General features: G+C 29.4%; 1 protein-coding gene across 1 annotated transcript in view; it reads left to right on the top strand.

The window, feature by feature from the left end:
* The window catches only part of LOC140442708 (uncharacterized), a 68,823-nt gene that overhangs the window by 16,126 nt on the left and 33,457 nt on the right, over positions 1–19,240 (top strand). Inside the window, exons 3-5 of the mRNA XM_072533692.1 lie at positions 8,193–8,357; positions 15,229–15,531; positions 17,576–17,989. Coding sequence (XP_072389793.1) covers positions 8,193–8,357; positions 15,229–15,531; positions 17,576–17,989 — 882 coding nt within the window. The remainder of the gene's footprint in view (positions 1–8,192; positions 8,358–15,228; positions 15,532–17,575; positions 17,990–19,240) is intronic.

Here is a 19,240-nt window from a genome sequence, read left to right as displayed (position 1 = left end):
CAGATCAATTTGAGTGAAAAACAAAAAGTCCTTAGGAAAGATGGAGTATATTATAAAATAATAAATGGCATAGAAGTATATGTAATAACTAGAACTTTAGCAAAGAAAATATTGAAAAATTTACATAACAATTATATGCATATTGGTTCAAGAAAGCTATGGATGCTATTTAGGGACAATTATTTTGCAAAGAATGACATAAGTATAGCAAAAGAAATTACTACCCAATGCCCAATATGTCAACTAAACAAAGAAAAGAATTTCAAAAACCAGAACACATATAAATCTAATGTTGTATATGAAAAACTAAATACAGTTTCCATGGATTTTATTTCAAATTTAGTTCTCAGTCCAACAGAAAAAAAGCATATACTAGTGATAGTTGATTTATGTACAAAATTTATTAAACTATATCCCTGCTCCAGAACAAATGTTAAAACATTAAAATTATATATTAATCAATTTTTCGAAGAAATAGGACCATTTAGAAATTGCATAATAGATAATGCTACATATTTTAACAACCAAAAATTTCGGACATTTTGTGAGAAAAAGGGAATCAACATTCATTTTACAAGTATCAGACATCCTCAGGCAAATCCTGCAGAAAGATATATTAAAGAAGTTATAAAATATTTAAGGATACTGTGCCAAAATCAACACGAAACTTGGCAGCAACATATACCACAAGTAGAGTATTTTTTAAATAATACACATAATTTGAATACAGAGGAAGTACCAGAATATTTAATGTTTGGCCATATAGGAAACAGAAAGTGGATTAGTGAATATAATCAGGATATGTTAGAACAAGTAATGCAGAAAGTGAATAACCGAATTAGGAGGAAAGCTGAAAAATATATCAGAAGACAAAATCGAAATATAAAAAAACCAATCACATTTCAAAAAGGAGACCTAGTGTTAATTCGTTCACTTAGAAAAAGTAATGTTAAAGAAAACCGTTGTAAGAAATTACAACCAATGTTTGAAGGTCCATATACAATTAAAAATCAGAATGGACTGAATAGTTATGTGTTAATAGATGCAGAGAACAGACTAAGAGGCATATTTCATATCAACGACATTTTTCAATATCATGAAGAGATTGAATAATGATTTCTATACCTTTAACACAAATATAATAACACTAATAACTTACTGATAGATCCATTTCATAGATAGATGGTAGATTTCTTTGTTGTGAATAAATTTGACATCATACTTGTTGAATTTTGTATATATGGAAATTAATTTGTACCCTAAAAATCATAATTTGGGGTTAGACACAAAATTGATACTATAATTGCTATAAAAATGTCTTTCTAATATAATAAAGTGAAAAAAAACTTACCAATTTATATTGATGAAAGTTATTTTGAATGGAAATAATTCCTAGATTTTGTCTATAAATAAACAGAACACAATATAGATTATATTTTTAATTAAGGTTATATTTTATTCTCTGATATAGCATCCATTGTTCCATTTGACATGACAGTTTGACCATAGAATAGCCGAACTGTGATCCGTGGTTCTCTGCTTTGATATAGACAGCGAACAGGGATATATTTAACACATTTTAAATAAAAAAAAAATTGATTTATTAAATTTAATAAGGTATGAGAAAATTAATATTTAAAAAAATAATAAGTAAATTATTTATTTTAAATATTATTTTGGGGTATTGTGACAATTGGGGTTTATAGAAAATAATTTATAAGTTATATACTACATAATATTAGATATAAAAAAGTATTTGATTATTTTAAATAAGTTATATACTAGAGAAATTTACAAAAATATATTTATGTGAGGGCATTTTAAGAAATTAGCATATAATAATAAAAAATGAATAGTGAAGTAAATTGTTCAGAATTTTCAAGAAGTCAGTCAGAAAAGTTTAGTAAGAAATATGAAAGTTAGTTGGAGTCAGTGAATCAGGTACAAATAGTCGAATTGTTTAATATAGTGAGTTAAATGAAGATTAAAAATTATGCATATAATTAATGCACATTTATAATTATACACAAATAATTATTGAAGATTATAAAAGTATATTGGAAGAAATTAAATTATATTATGATAGGAGATTAGTATAAATCAACTTATAATAATTGGATATTGGTATATTGAAAAGAAGAATAAATATAAATGGTGTTTGCTGGTTTGTTTGGTGGTATATAAATGCTGGTGAAGAAAAATATATCTTAAATTGGTAGAAGCTGATAATTGGAAAAAGTAATTTCACAAAAACAAGGATAACCGAAGTACGAAGACATTCAGTGGTGATTAGAATATATATAGTGGAAAACAGTTCATTTAGGCATTCAGTGAAAGAAAGGTACAAAATTTTGTTAATATAATTTAGTTAGTGTTATAACAATTTCAATTTTGAAGATAGTTTTTTTTTAAATTTAACATTGTCTATAGAATTTAATTAGTTTTATAAGAACATCAATTTAAAGATAGTTTATTTTAAATTTACATTGGCTAGGTTAGATATATATGTGTTTCATAATAGTTATAATAAAGATAATTTAAAAAAGTACTTACAAACTAATTCTTTGAGAACCGCGATAAAAACCCTATATATTACATTATTAAAAATACTCATTGCTCATCATTCAAACAAAAAACACATCATAACAATATACATATATCTTATATTATACATATCTTTCTTGCAGATTTCCCCAATATTTAAGAGTTTACTATTTAACTAATCTGCAAAGATTAAATTTCTTTTCTTTTCTATATACATATATATATAAATATATATATATATATATATATATATATATATATATATATATATACATACATACATACCTTAAAAGAAAATCGATTTTATAAGTCTTCATCCAAATCGATTTTGATTAACAATAACTCTAACAAGAAAAAATATTGAATTGGAAAGTATTATTATATTAAATTATAGCGAAATTTGCGAAACAAGTGTCAATTTATTTCTCTATTTGTCAATTTATTGTTCTTTTATTCATTTTTAATCTTCTATAGCCATTTACATTCTGCTTCCACAACTTAGAAATGTTTTGACTATTTCATCTCCACCCCCCTGGGATAGGCCAGAGCATACTAATCTTTACAAAATTTCTCTGAGACTGACCACTGCCTCCATTAATTTCATAAATAGGTGGCGACATCCTGTTTAAAATGGCCCTTTACTTATTGAATCTAGTTGGTTTCGGTTAACATGGTTCCCCATTTCGACAAAAAGTAAGTTCCCGACTTTATATGCATATACTTGCTTCTTCTGGTCAACTTTATTGTTTTTGTTTAAGTTTAGCGTAATTCCTTTGTGAATTTTGAAATGCCAAAATTCTACTCTGAGCCAAATCTTGCGGTTTATTAAGATCTGAGGGTAAACTTGATGGTTGTACTTCCGTAAGAAGATAAAGTAAAGTGAATTTTGTTACAGTATGTGTTATCCGGTTGTATTTGTCTGTACATTCAATTGCAATTTTGGATCATATATGTCGTAGTTTCTACGTTTTTGGTTGAGGCGCTCATTAGGCAGCTTCGTATAAAGGATTCGAACTCATTTGAATTAATGGCTCCATAACAGTCGGCAAGGAAAACTTTTACCTTAATCTACTCAAAAATAGGAAGTAGGAACTTAATTATATCTTTAGCTTCTTGACCTTTAAAAGGACAAGTATATACAAACATAGTAAAATGATCTGCTAAAAGAAGAAGATAATATTTAGGTGAGTTGTTTCCTGAAAACCCATTAATAGTGCCAAGTGACATGATTTCATACGGTTCTTTGGCTGCCCCTAAATGTGATTAACGAGTAATGTCTCGGCTCCTTCTTGATTTGTTTTTCTTGCAAATATCAAATTGGTTACAAAATCCTGCTATAACTTCATCTATATGTTTAAAATAATAAAAAGGTCATGTGTTTGCTGTTATATGACCAATTCCAATATGGCCGTAGTGAAAATAAATTGTTTTAATCAACTGTAAACTAAATTGCTTAAAACGCAAATATGTTGTTTGTCTCTTAGATTTTTTCTAAAGAAGTTCACCCTTTTTAAATGTACGTTTGTCCAAAGATAGCCCAGTGCGATTATTTTGTTGATACTTTTTAGGTCTTGGATGGTTGTAAAATTAACCACTTGTAGTATGTCCTCGTTATTTTTAAAATATTCCAAAATGGGGTTTCTTAAAAGGGCATCAGCTTCTTATTGCTGGTTTCGCCTGGAGAATATGTGATAGGGCAATCATATTGAGAGAGATACTACACTAGGTCTCCAAGTTCTTCATCGGTTCCTGCTTTTATTTGAAGATTTTCTAATGGTTTATGATATGTGTTAACCTAAAACTTTAACCCTAGTATCCAATGCTACCAATAACGTAGCGCTTCTCTTATTGCAAGAAATTTTAAATAAACTGCTTTTTTCTTTGCTTGTAATGGCGTGAATTTGTTAAAAAAATAGGCCACCGGATGCAACTCCCACTGTCTTGTATCTGTTTCAAAACTGCTCCAACTCCTAAAGTAGTGGAATCTGTAAATAAAAACATTCTTTTTTGTGGATAAAAAACTGCACTCTGGCAGAGGTATTTTTTGATTCGAATGAAGGTTATCCCGCATTCATCTGCCCATTTAAACTCTGTTTTATTACGTAAAAGATTATGGATAAGCTCAAGAGTCCTCGTATGATCTGGAATGTATTTATGATAAAAATTAATTTTTCCTAGGAACGAATATTTGGCTGATTTTGAGGTCTGGGAAAATGTTTAATATATTTTAAGTTATCTTGATGTGGTCTAACAGAATTTACGTGGTCTAAATACTTCGCAGAAAACTAAGCAAATTTACATTCTGATAGTTTTAGCAGGATCCCTTCTTGCCTGAGTGCACGAAGTAATTGGTTTGTATGATGGAGTCTTGTTCAAAATAAGAAGAAAGAATAAAATATTATCAATGTAATTTATGCAAAAGCCTTAAGGTCCATAACGTCGAATTTTATTGGTTAGTATTCGTTGAAAAATTGCTGAGGATATTTTCAAACAAAAAGATAATTTCTTTCATTAATAATGGCTGGATGTGTACCAAATGCCATCTTACAGCAATCTGTTTTCTGAAAGGTATTGTCCAAAAAGCTGAATTAATATCCAAAACTCTATTTCACGAAAATAAACAATCTAGATCGTCTTTTTTCTTCTTTTTTATACGCCAAGGCGACTGGTGCAGCAAAAGGAAATTCATATTGCCTATCACTTCTGCTTTAAGTGACTTAGTTATTTGACTTTCAATTGGACGTTCATATGGAATGGAACATTAGTCAGGTTTCTTTAAAATATATTTATTTTCTAATAGTTTAATGTCAGCCTCTTGATTTTTTACAAATGTCGATGTTGTTATCTAATATTTTAGAAATTTGTCTTATTTTAAGGTTGCGCAGATATTTTACTTTATTTAGTTACAGGAGTTATCTCAGAATGTCTTACCTGAACTTTATTGGTTTTTAAAGTCTCAGTTTTCCTATAATCATTATATCTAAAATTTTTCTTTAGTGTCTTTATATCTTCTATCTTATTTTCATCCACTCTTTGGAGAATATCCAAGTTTTCGTCTTGCAGCAAACGGAACTGTTTAATAGCACTTTTGTTAAAGCTTTACTTCCAAAGTTTGTTGGAAACAAATAAGTAATATCATCTGATAATAATATAATCGTTGTTGTATAACTACCTCAAAGTTACAAATGGATTCGTACTTGCTTTTTAAACACCTTCACGTCCTCAAGGTGACTAAAAATCCATTGTTGTTGATATTGAAATTCTAGATGGAACTTGGCTTACAGACAAAACCGCTGTTTCTCCTTACAAGAAAAAAATTATTAAGTAATTTCTATACATATGAGTAACAATAAAAATAGTTACGTTTGTTTATACACTTTAAAAGAAAATCTATTTCGAAGTCTTTTCATACAAATAAATTTTGATTAATAATAACAAGAACAAGAAACAAGTGTGAATGTATTCTTCTTCTATTTATTTGTAATCTTCCTATAGGCTATTACATTCTGTTTCAACAACTTAACGATGTTTTAATTTTTACTAATTTTTACGTGTATATATATATATATATATATATATATATATATATACATATATGTTTTTTGTATACTTTTGAGTATTCATTTATGTATTTTGCTTATTTTTGACATTCGACATAAAAGATTTACAGATGTTTCGACGAAATCACATTCGCCATTATCTATCGACGTGCTAACTTATATACTTATAAAACTATTATATCAGAGCTTAATTTTAAGTCCTATTCTTTTCAACAGGTGTACATCCGATTTAAATATCCTTAAAATTATTTATATCCCTTGCCGTAGTCAGGATCTTCACCCAATCCAATGTACCAAATACAAAAACGTTTTGTTTATCTATTATTGATTTTAAACTAAGTAAGAATTTCAATTATTTGAAAGCAATGACTCGAAGTTAACGCCAGCGTTAACGTTAATAATGCTGCAACATCACTACTGTTTTACATAGCTTATCTACGCTCCTTTTTGGATTATGGCTGTACCTTATCCTGATTGCTCATAATATCTTTCTTAAAAAATAAATAAGCTACAAAACAAATTTTACGTATCGCCTTAGTTAAATAAAAATAATCCGACTATTTTACACACGTAGAAGTACTTAAACCAATCGAACTTTCGAACAAGAATTTCAAAGGCGGTATATTAGTGGAAGCATATATCTATAAAATATAAGTTCAACACTAAATTATTTACCAATATATATATTTACCTGTTGTATATTAGATCTTACTAATAAATACCGGCCTTTTAAAAATTCTCTAATAGTTTGCTTATCATATGGAAAATTCTACGAACAAGTAATAAAACTCTGGTTCAGAATATGGAGTATCTGCCAGAGTTCAGCTGGCAGATTATTCTGCAATATGACAATCATATAAAAAATACAACCTCTATATAATAATGACAGGTATTTCAAAAAATTTCACCACTCCTTAATTACATATATCGATGATTTCAAAACATCATCTGACATGGAATATGTTATCCACAAAAATATAAAATCTATCTACTCAGCACTACGATGCTAATGAAGCACTAAAATTTTTGAAAAGTATCGATTAATATTGTAGTGTCATTTTTACAGATTCACTACCCGTTTTAAAAGCTCTAAAAATCTCCAAATTTTCAAGAATTAGTAAAAGTACTAAAATTTTTAAAACAAAGCAAATTGTAAAAATTTATTTGTTTTACACTATTTGTACAATATTTCGATAGTGTCGAAGGGTTTCGCATAGTCGATAAAACAGGGGTAAATTCTTTTCATAAAGATAAACTCTCGCGTTCCAAAATCGTTTTTTAAGTCGAACTGTGTTTTACCTATACTTTTTTAACTTTGTTTTCATTCTGGAATGGATAATACCTAAGAATACTTTAAGGATCTCTGATTAAAGTTATATAGTTATGAGGCGATATTCGCTGCAAGTCTTAGAACTTACTTTCTTGAGAATTGTCTCAAACGTATACTTCAATCAGTCCGATGGAATTTGACTTGCATTGTATATTTTACTAACTAGTTCTATGTGCTGTAGGCTGTTCTCATAAAAACTTTCAAAAATTCTACTAACCTTTCATTGCATCCTGCTGTTTTCCCATCTTTTTTTTTCTACAAATTTTATTACTTAATTTTTAAATATCTTCGGTCCATCCAATTCAAGAGTGTTTGTTGCATGACAATAATTTGTAAACACATTTTTAATGTAAATTTTCCATGTCTGTAACTGTTCTGATTTGTCTACAAAAATGTGTTGTTCTCGTCTATTAACCTTCTAAGCTGCCTTTTATTGTAGGTATAAGTAAACTCTTTGATATTTTCATGCACTTGTCGTCATTCTGGCAGCCAACTTCTGACTTTGGAATATTTTTTTAATATAATTTCGATAGTAAAATCACACTCAAAAGAAATTGGGTTTCAAATTATTACCAAGTGAATTAGCTTGCATTTTTACCGGATTTAAATCCGATGGAACATGTCGGACCTACAACATACAAGGACTGAAGAAAATTTTTCTGTACCTTTTTTATTAAACTTAAACACAAAAACTCATCAAAACACGTATATCTTTGTGTATAATTTAATTAATTTTATTAATTGTTTATGTTTTACAGGAAGTTTAATGTCGAAAATTATAACTGCATTCAAAAATATAATATCTATAATTATCTCAAAAGTTGGAAGTACAATATTAAATCCAGTTAGACCTTTTATTAATATTGTGAAGTCAATTGGAAACAATGTAGTAACACTACTTCCAGGAATTACTATCAAAACATGTAAGTATCCTATTTTTTTTTATCTTAAATATAAATAATGACTGACAGTACGACGGTCTTAATATAAATTTAGATATAAAAAGAAGATAAGGGAACTCAGTAGAAGAGATTATCCGTCAAAAAGAAGAAAATATGATATATTTTGTCCAGTCTTTGTTACATAGAAACGTTTCATAAGAGACGAGAACTCACTAGATGTGGTTATTTATTGGCCAATAAGAAGAATATGTAAAATACTTCACCACTCTCTCTTATACCATTGATTAAAAGCTACACAGTATGTAGTAGTTTTTAATGAAAGCTTATACATAGAGAAAACATCTCCCATATATTCCCTATGCCTCATCAGTTCGATTTGAATGGCATAATGGTAACACTAAGGATATTAGTCCAATCTGTAGAGACAAAATGGAATGATTTTGGGCATTTAGTGAATTTTGACAATAGCACTGATTTATGAAGGGCAAAACCCGAAGTAACCTTCAAGTGCGTGCAACTCAAAACTATTAATTATAATTTTTTATGACACTTTTAAGGTGCAAAAACGGTTTTTTTTTATTATTTTTAGTTTTATAATATTAAATTAACATTTTAGGATAAAATGAGTACAATATTTCAAAAGCACTTAAAAACACTTTAATTTGTTTTACGCTATATGCGCTAATGATTGTATATTCATACAAATCGAATGAGACTTAAGATCCCGTCGGTCAATTTGTTTTCGAGATACGTTTAATTGTTTAAACAAATTCTCTAAAGTCTGTAAATTACGCAGGGCAAGAATATTTTAATATAGAGTTCTAATTCTAAACGAATTCTCTTCTTAGTCGATTATAATTTTATGTAGAAATAAAAATATTTCCTTAAACAATTTTTCAACCCCTTATTTATTGCTTTGAATTAGGGGCAACTATTGCGTTATAAATAAATTAAGCTACAGTGTTTTTTTACATTACATATATTTTTAGCTTATTGATTCTTAACACTTTGACTGCCATGTGTATACCTGAATATACACAGTGGCTGTGTTCAAACCGCCACGTGTATATTGCCATATATACAGTCAGTAAAGATCGTTTGGCCATGTATATTTCACAGGAGCACACTTTACGTGTATTTCTAATAAGATTTAACTTTGCGTGGCCTGGGGCAAATTAAAAATGATCTTAGCCTGGGAAAAAAATACTTCGTCATTTTTCTATTAGAAGTTGAATTATAGTAGATTTTTAAAACTTAAACGCTAATAAAATTTGATGTAAACGTGTTTATTGTGATTAGTAATTGATACAATAATACACTATAAAATAAAAGAATAAAACATATTTTAAATTTTACTTAAATGACAATTTTGGCAAAATGTTTTGCTTATCAAAAAAACATTTTAATCTGAGAAATTTTTGGTCACAGACTTGGCATTTAATGGTAACTTGCTTAGTTTTATTTATTGCATACTATCATTCATGGTCATCTTTATTTCCTTGGTAACAAATTACGCACCGACTTTTTTTACCTGCTTGAATAAATTTATGTTCTGAATTTATGTGTCGTGGAGAGTATAACTTTGTTTACCTTTTGAAAGTCGTTTCAAGCACAATTTTCCTTTGAAATCTGTTATACTTATTCTTTCTAGTACAGTTTTGTTCTTATTATATAAATAATGAGCATTTACTACGCTTGTTCCAGCAACTAGTTCAACTGCCACCTTCTTGTACCATTTAATCCTCCGTCTAATAGAGGTAGAATAAGACGACAATTGTTCGGATATATCAATGAAACTTTTTGGATTATTATAAGCCACAATAGCTTCCGGCTTCTTTTTGACCTCAATTTTACCTGGAACATCAATAAAATTCGCATTGCGCTTATCTTTTCATTTAAAAACGACAATGCCATTTCTCTCTCTTTGTACAATTTCACCCTTTCTTCAGTTTGCTTACCAGTACTTCTTTCGGAATACCTTTCCGATTTTTTCGTAGTGTTTCTACTAGGTGTGTTTGTCTGCTTTGTAACTTTTCAGCTAACTCTACGCTAGTGTACCACTTATGCTGCAGTGTACAATGTCATTCCTTTATCGAGACATTCGCCCATAAGTTCAAATACTACTTTAGTTGCCATATACATATCATCAATTTTGTCTGAACCACAATAAATTTTGCAGTGATACGTATACCCCCTATTGAGACAAAGCTTAAAGAACATAATTTCAAATTTATGTTTCTTTGCTTTCACATATTGGCGAAATTTTAAACGCCCACGAAAGGGTACCATTGTTTCATCTATGCAAATTTCTTCTGGTAATATAACCTTTTTAAATTTGGAATTTAGCAAAGTTACCAGGGACTAAACTTTATACAGTCTGTCTTCTGCTTGACATAAATCATTATTTGCAGACCCATCCAAATGAGTACCCCCAAAAAGCAATACATATCAGTCACGTCTGTGTATCTCCATTTATGCAGTCTTGAAGATGGACCGATGGTTTCTTCAACGATGTTATTCACAATCACCTGATTTGCGTATATGTTGGTTTGTTCGACAATAATGCTGATAATTTCTTCGTCTACAAAAAGTCTGAAGTAGGCGAATTCTTCTTCATTTTTCATGTTTAGGACTCCGTTTGTTAATTCTATATTTTCTTAAAAATTAAAATTTTTAATATCGCCAAATACTAATCCCCAATCAGCACCTGTATTTTCTTCTTTCCCTAAAGAATCTTGATTATCTGACTCATCGCTATCTGAAACAAAAAAAAAAAAAACAAAATGTAACAGCATGTCGATAGAATATATAAATTTGCATTCAAATGTAGTCGTACATAACATCTTGTGTCATTCGCACATAAAAATGACCTTATTGCTCTTGTAATTTTCTACCCTCTCTCGCAAGCTTATTAAGATATAATAAAATTATTCTATCCATTATTACTAATATTTCATTGGCAAATATGTATAAGAATATAAACTATCAGTTACGGCCCTATATTTATTTATTGATCTTTATTCAAACTTACCCTTAGTCGTTATCCGAGGTCTTTTAGTTGGTATGCCACTGCTGTTTCGCGAACTCTCTGTTTCGTAGTCAGGATCTTCTTCAGACTCATTCTCAAATGGATCATCATTATCATTACTCATATCTGATATTTTATCCCATAATACATGAAGCCGGGCCTGTTCTCTCTCATATGATGACATTTTATACACTTATACAAGAAAAACTACCTTTAGGAATAAATAAATTGCACGATACAACGTTTAGAGTTAAACTAACAAATACAAGCCAACATCACGCTACCATTTTAGACAAGATACGACAAGTCTAGACCGTGTATCCGTACTTATACACGCGGCGTAAATTAAAAACATGCTTTTCCAGGCCACGTGTATATTTTTCGTACACTAGTCAAACTACGAAAAATGTAATTAAATTATTTAAGCAATGTATGTAAGGTATGTTGATAAACAATTTTAAATACATTTTCATAAAAAAATTAGTGTGGCGCACAGGACCCTTATGGTGAATTTGGTGTGGCAGTCAAAGTGTAAAAGCTGAAGTCAAAACAAAAATTAATTTGTTTAAAAATCCCAGCAGCTTCGTTCATAACAATTAAAAGTTAAAATCAGCACCATCCATATAATTTATATTTAAAAAAAAACCCTATTTATAGTCAAAAACATAAGTAAAGTTGATTGTTTTTTCGAGTGGCGGAATTGTTGGGTGATGGGGGAACTCTTCTCATGTTGGCCTGTCATGTCGGCCGGCGAAAAAAAACTTAATTAGAAACTTCAAATTCTCCCAGCGCTCGCAAAAATTCTCATATCTGCTTTACTAATTTCTCTGTTTTTATATCTGGGATGGCGGAAATTTTGTTTGAATATTGGCGATATGTTTTCTATGTCTGTTATTAAAACTGTAGTGACTATTAACATTTCTTTTTAAATTACTCCCTATCATCATTATTTTGCATATTATAATATATTTTTTATACTCTTTATCGATAATTATTTTTTAAACTCCAATCTTCATTGGATAATGTTCCGAAAAATTTCTGCGGTCAGGTAAATGAACATTACCAAATTCTAGGGAGGGTAAATGAACATTACCAAATTTTAGGGATGAACCGCGTTAAGAATTTAAAACTCGACATTTTGGCATTCATTTTTAAGCCATTATCAAGATGGATCCTATAAAATTCACAAGAAATAATACGAGGCAAATAAAAATATCACACATAAAAGGGTTATTGGAGAAACTTAAATAGATAGGAAATTAATTCAACATTTTAACAACATATAAAACAAAAAAAACAGATTGAGATCTATTATATCTAAAACTAAAGCTAACAATGAATAAGAAAGAATAAAGAATTTTATTTATAAAATAACTTGTGAATGCAAACGTTTTTATTTAGGTGAAACATCAGGACCATTAAACATTAGAATGAGTGAACATCATTCTTATATTAAAAATAGAGAACTTAATAGTTCAGTGGAAAGATCCAAACATAGTCCTGAAAGTAGGCCAGAGTAGGCTCTGGTTAACTATACTAATAGAGGAAATCAATAAAAAGAATATATCACTAGTTGCAATTAAAATACAGCGTTTAAAGACAAATCACATCCTACTATTTTTTTTTCGAATATTCCTAAATTAAAGTTGATATCACGTAATCCAATATACTATCTTACAATAAAGTAGTCCCAGGAACGCATATATGTCTAAATTTTTAATATGCATGAGTCAGATGAAATTAAATTATTAGGAGAATTTTTTACCAAGCAACAAAAATAAAATTTGTTTAATTTATTAATCTTTGTATTTCGAGAACGATCTCCGAAGTGGTAATTGGAACATCAAATAAACTTAATTTTAAAGTAAAATTTTAGCTTATTCTCAACAAAAATAAAATATTTTTATTACGACATTTTCATTTTCTTCTACTTATATATTATTTAGTTATTTGCATGCTCCCTTTACTGCATGCTAATATAAATGGTATTGAGCTGATTTCACTACCAATTCTTGCCTGAAGTTTCTTTCTATTATTCTTGTGTATACATTATTTATTGTAGGACAGTTTATTAATATTTTCATAATTTTCATTAAAATTCCCTTTAAATTTTTTTCAGATTTCACTCTTCACTTTTGTGTTTATTTCTGTGCACTTTCTTTTCTCTCATTGCTTTCTTTGTGTTTGATGTATTATTTCCACAACCGTTTCATTCATTCCATAAATTCTTTTATTTTATAGTCTACCAACTAGTTCTTTTTGTTAATCTTTTTTATTGCACATATAAGTTGTGCGAGTCCACAATATAGGTATTTAAAATTTTGTCACTTTTACTCTGTGTTCCAGATGTACCAAACGTTTTCAAGTTATTCTACATTGCCCAGGAAAATTAACCGAATACGTGAATTTCAAAGTTTAATCCGCTTAGTTTTATAAAATCGCTTGGTATAGTTATTAAGTATATTTATAAAAATACAAGTTGCCTTCATCCATTATTTTTTTAAATGTTTGTCATTTTTGTGTATGTGTTCCCTTTTGTTCTATGTTTAGCTGCTTTTTTCTGGCAATAAGAATGTTTTTATTAACAATGAATAATTTACCATAAACTGGTTGTTATTTAACAAGACCTATACAGGGAAGACTAAGGACAACAAACGCCGTGGAAAATTGGTTTCTTAGACTTCAAGAACTTCGAGAGCGGACAATTATTGCTACAGCTATGACTAGGAGACTGGTTGATTTTCATGGTTCCCTAATTTCACCTGATACTGATATTTATCATCTTATGTACCAGATATGTAACTGCTGCTTTATTGGAAACAGCTCATCGAATACAACGCGCAACGTATAGACTTGCTAATGTAGATTGGAATATATGAAACATTGGAAAAACGTTTTGTTTACAGAAGAGTCTCGTTTTACGAGATATTCGCCTGATGCTTACCAAAGAATGTGGAGAAGGCCTGAAAAGTGCTATACCTAATGTTGCTTCTATCCTAAAATACAATTTGGTGGTGGAGGTATAATGATATTGATCGGAATTTCTTAGAAAGTATATACATATCTTGATATGTTAGAGGAAGGTAACCATAATTCTGATAGATACATTAGGAAATATTTGGATGAATCCACAAGGAATCTAAGTTCCTGTAGTTGGCTGTATTTTTTTTTTATTTTTTTTTATTTTTTATTAAAAATCCTTTATAAAAGGAACCTTTTATAAATGATTTTTACTTTTTTTAAATATAATTATTTGGATGAATATGTGGTACCTTATATGCATTTTTAGGTGAACATTTTCTCTCAATACTGGATAATGCTATGGTTTGTTATTGAATATGCAATAAAAAAATTTAATGGAATTTAAGTTTTTGTAATACTTTTTTTATTTTATTTAAAATAAACTAAGTTTCTATCTATTCTAAGACTTATCCATTTTATTTATTATTATAAATTATATAGGTACTGCCCTTAATAAGCATAGCCATTTTAAGATACTTTGATATGACACTAGAGATAATGATGAAATCATGTTCAAACGGGGCGAGAAAAGAATATGTCCAAGAACAAATTCAAAATAAATAAGTGGAATATTATTCAACAACGTCAGATGTGTCACGTATCAGCCCATACTGACTACTGACGAAGAATAAAAGTCGAAGTGGATATTATTTTACATATAATAAATTTCTAAAAATGTAAACAAAATCAGCCTTTCAAAACAGTACACCTAGAAATTGTCAACTAATTTGCTTGAAAAGTTACATTACCATTTTAGAAACCAGTAGTTTGTTTAAGTTTGGCTTTAATTTATTTTTCGATAAGTATTTAATATAGATAACTCAATTATTATGTTTTTTTCAGCTAAGAAAGCAGATGGCACAATAAAAACTTCTGTTTCATTCAAGTTTTCTAATATTCTATCAGATATTGCCAAACTGCCAATAAGAATACCTCTAAAAGTTGCAAAAACAGCCCTCAGCGTCGCTGCAAACGGAATCACAGTGCCTCTTAGAGTCATAGCAACACCATTAGTTGCTGTTACAAATATATTAAGTATAGTTAAGACTGTTGTAACAAATGTCGGACCAATCGTCCTAACGATAATTGAAAAGTTGGGTAAAGCTAATTCTGAGCTGCTTATTACAATAATCGATAAACTTAAAGGTATGTAGTTTCTTATTTTTCTTTTAATTTTTAATAATTTAGAATAATTTCACATTTCTGTGTATTGTAACACATGAACAAGACAGTATCATATTACTTCACGTGATATAATTTAAAATTACCATGTTTTTAACATTAACTCTCATTACGGATTCTCATATTATCATACGAATATTAATTCTCACTACTGATTTTTGCGAAATATCAGGATAACTGGATCTAGTAGTCAAATGTAGATCGTCTTGTAATATGATACAAGCATTTTAATATTTGTCATCAGTTTAGACAGTTTTTCTGCGTCCTGATTTAGATAAACCTGTTATAGTCCAGTTGTCAGAGAGTTGAGCTCTAAGAATCATGCTAACAAGCTGAATTTTGCAGAGAATATTAATTTTTAGATCAGAAAAAATATGCAAAAAAGTTTACCACTTTTACCCCTGGGCTTTCCCCTGAACCCCTCTTGCAGGGGGGTAAAAATACAAAGAAACCGATTTACCAAGAATCTTACCGTAGAAAAAATGTTTCAAATAAAAAAATGTAGCTGAGACAATTCTAAACAAAAATGTTTATGAGCATTTTTTGTGTAAAATGAACCGTTCTCTTAGACAACGCTTGAAGCGACCGTCGATTTTAATAAAATCCGTCAAATCAATGTTTAATAAAATTGGTATCAGCTCGACGGTAAAAATTCGATATCTTTTGATCCAAATGTCCCATCGACAAAAATCAAGATGCGTTTTGAAGGCCAAGAGTGCAGTTTTTGTATGTAGTTTTTGTATTTCACCGAGAATAAACTCAGTTTTTATAAATGTGTTAAAGAAATTAACGTTGCGCGATTTTTTCCATTTTTTACGATTCTCGCGAGATCAATGAAATTGATCACTTTCAATTTAATGTTTTACATTACAAACAATCACACGTCACGTGAAATGTATTTAAGAAGACGGTTTTGATTGTAGTTTATTGCAAAAGTTTTGTTCTTTTGAAAAACGTACTAGTGTAATTGAAAAAAAAGTTTTAAATGTTTAGATCGTTTGTTGCACGAAAGTTTAAATTTAGCGTTTCGTAATCATATCTCAAATGCCTCATATTTGTGGCCAAAACTCAAAATTTCATGCTATAGGTTTTAAAACTTAGGCTCTAGATATTGAAGCTCCACAGTGACTCGTTAGAGAAAGAAATATATTGTATTGATCTCGTGAGAATTACAAAAAATAGCAAAAATCGCACCTCGTTTATTTATTTAACACCTGTATAAAATCTGAGTTTATTTGCGCTAAAATACAAAAACTGCATAAGAAACTCTTTACCTTTCAAACGCATCTTAATTTTTGTCGATAGGTCACTTAAATCAAAAGATATCGAATTTTAACCGTCGATCTGATAAAAATTTTATTGAACATTGATTTCGCGCAAGTCACTGACATGCAAAATCGATGGTCGCTTCAAGCGTTGTTTCTAAGAGAACGGTTCATTGTTCAAATGTTTTTTTTGCGTTTTTACCCCCCTCCGGGAGGGGGTTTAGGGGGAAGCCCAGGGGTAAAAGTGGTAACCTTTTTTGCATATTTTTTGGGGTCCCAAAATTAATATGCTCGGCAAAATTCAGCTTGTTCGTATGATTTTTAGAGGTTCAGTGGCATTTTCGTCTCTGACAACTGGAGTATTATTGCATCAGTTCGATTAAAATTTTATTAGAAAAAATTACTACAGTCTATAAATTATTAATAGTAAACTTTTGTAGAAATACAAAATTTTTAAAATTTTATGAACCTAAAAATATTCATCTTATCACTTTTGGCCATACAATATACTGTTAAATAAATTATTATAGTTCAGTATAGTTGCTGCCACATGACTTTGACAGGATGCAAGACACTTCTTGATACTATTTAACGTCTGTACAAAAACTTATTATATAATATAAACATTAATTTTGTATAATCTGCATATAAAAAAAAAACAATTACTCATTTGAAAAAGATATTAAAATATTATCATTCTATCATAGTATATTCAGTTGTTATACCATATTAATTTTTTATAGGAATATTTGGAAGTATAGGACGTAAATTGGCAAGCATCCAAGTGAATATAGCGAGTGGTGGTATATCTTTTGTTGGTTTTGGAAAAGATCGAGTTGTTGCTGTTATAAAAACCATATTTAACCTGGTGCTATCTATTCTTGAAGGACTCGAAAAAGTAATTAACGGATCAAAAGAAATATTTGCTATTAATGAGATACTCAGTTTACCAGGAGTCAAAGATATTTATTCTTTAATTGTCAGTATTAAGAATGGAATATCCGATTTTGTGTCTACGCAATTTATCGACCTCCGTAACTATATACTCAGTATAGTCAAAGAGCATAAAACATTCTTCTATCCAAAAATAGAGAGATTACAAAGGGTCATCGTTTCAATTTTCTTAGTTATCCAAAATATATTTGGCATGAAACAGTGTAAGTATTATTTTAAGTATTTAGTTCTTTTAATTAAAAGGGGTACATCAAATAATGGAAACTTACATTTTTCGTTTATCAGCATGCGTTCCTAAGTTTCAAGTAACGATAAGATGTTAGTTTTTCAATTTTTTTTTCAATTTATCTACGAGTGTCTATCTATCCATAAAGTATCTGTCTACTTATGGATCTCATAGAAAAGTGGTACAGCGGAACATATTAAGGAAATAAAGCAAAGAAAATAGTAAATTGTTGTTCTGTAGGAAATAAATTTTCAACTAAAATTTTTGTAAGATTCATCTTAATTCACCACTGCTTTTATATTTCAATAAATAGACCAGAATTAAATATCTATTCGATCAATGAGAAAATAGAAGAACTCAGAAAAAAATAGAAATAACCTCGCCTAACTAAACAAATAATAAATTACAAACCTAAAGGAAGATTGGAAGGAAAATTGTAGGTAATCTCCTCAATAAACAGGTGAAATTATAAAACAGAAGGATTGTTATTTCTCTTCTTCTTCTTGTTTCATTTTATGTAGATCTGACTCTGTCTGTTTTTTAATGTGCCTCCATTAAGTTGTCGTTCCATCGTTTACGTGGTCTTCCTTTTGACCGTTTTCCCATTGGGGAACCGTCTCTTGCCGTCTTTACTACTTTATTGAATGCATTTGGCTTAGATCGTTCCATTCTATTCTTCTATTGCTTACTCAGTCCTTGATATTCTCCACCTTGTATCTACGTCGTATATATGTACTTCTAACTCTGTCTTATAGTGTTTTACCATCAATTTTTTTGAGTGTTTTCATCTCTGCTGTTTCTAACATCCTTTTTGTTCTCTCGTGTTTTTGACGATTATGTTATTATTGGGCTGAACTGTTTTGTAAATTCTGCCTTTTATTTCTTTTCCAATATTTTTATTTCTCCGTACTGTTTCATTCAGGCAACCTGTGACTCTGTTTGCTCTATTCACTTGATCTTCCACTTCTGTTTCGAGTTTTCTGTAGCTATGTTAAATATTCTGACGGTTATAATTAATTGATGCAGCAAATGTTGTAAATCATCTTCACTCTGAGAGAGTAGTATTGCGTCGTCTGAATAGCAAATTATTTCTAGTCGTTTTTCTCCCATTTGATATCCTTTTTTATGTTTAGCTTTTTTATTATATATATATATTTAGGGATTCTACAGTATTCACTGCCTTCCCTCGCTCAACCGTTTCCATCTCTCTCTATTGTTCCATTCTCCA

This window comes from Diabrotica undecimpunctata, chromosome 6 (assembly GCF_040954645.1).
Source record: "Diabrotica undecimpunctata isolate CICGRU chromosome 6, icDiaUnde3, whole genome shotgun sequence".
Taxonomy (NCBI): Eukaryota; Metazoa; Arthropoda; class Insecta; order Coleoptera; family Chrysomelidae; genus Diabrotica; species Diabrotica undecimpunctata.
Note: the sequence above shows the minus strand (reverse complement) of the source record. Positions and strands in the feature narration are given on the sequence as shown.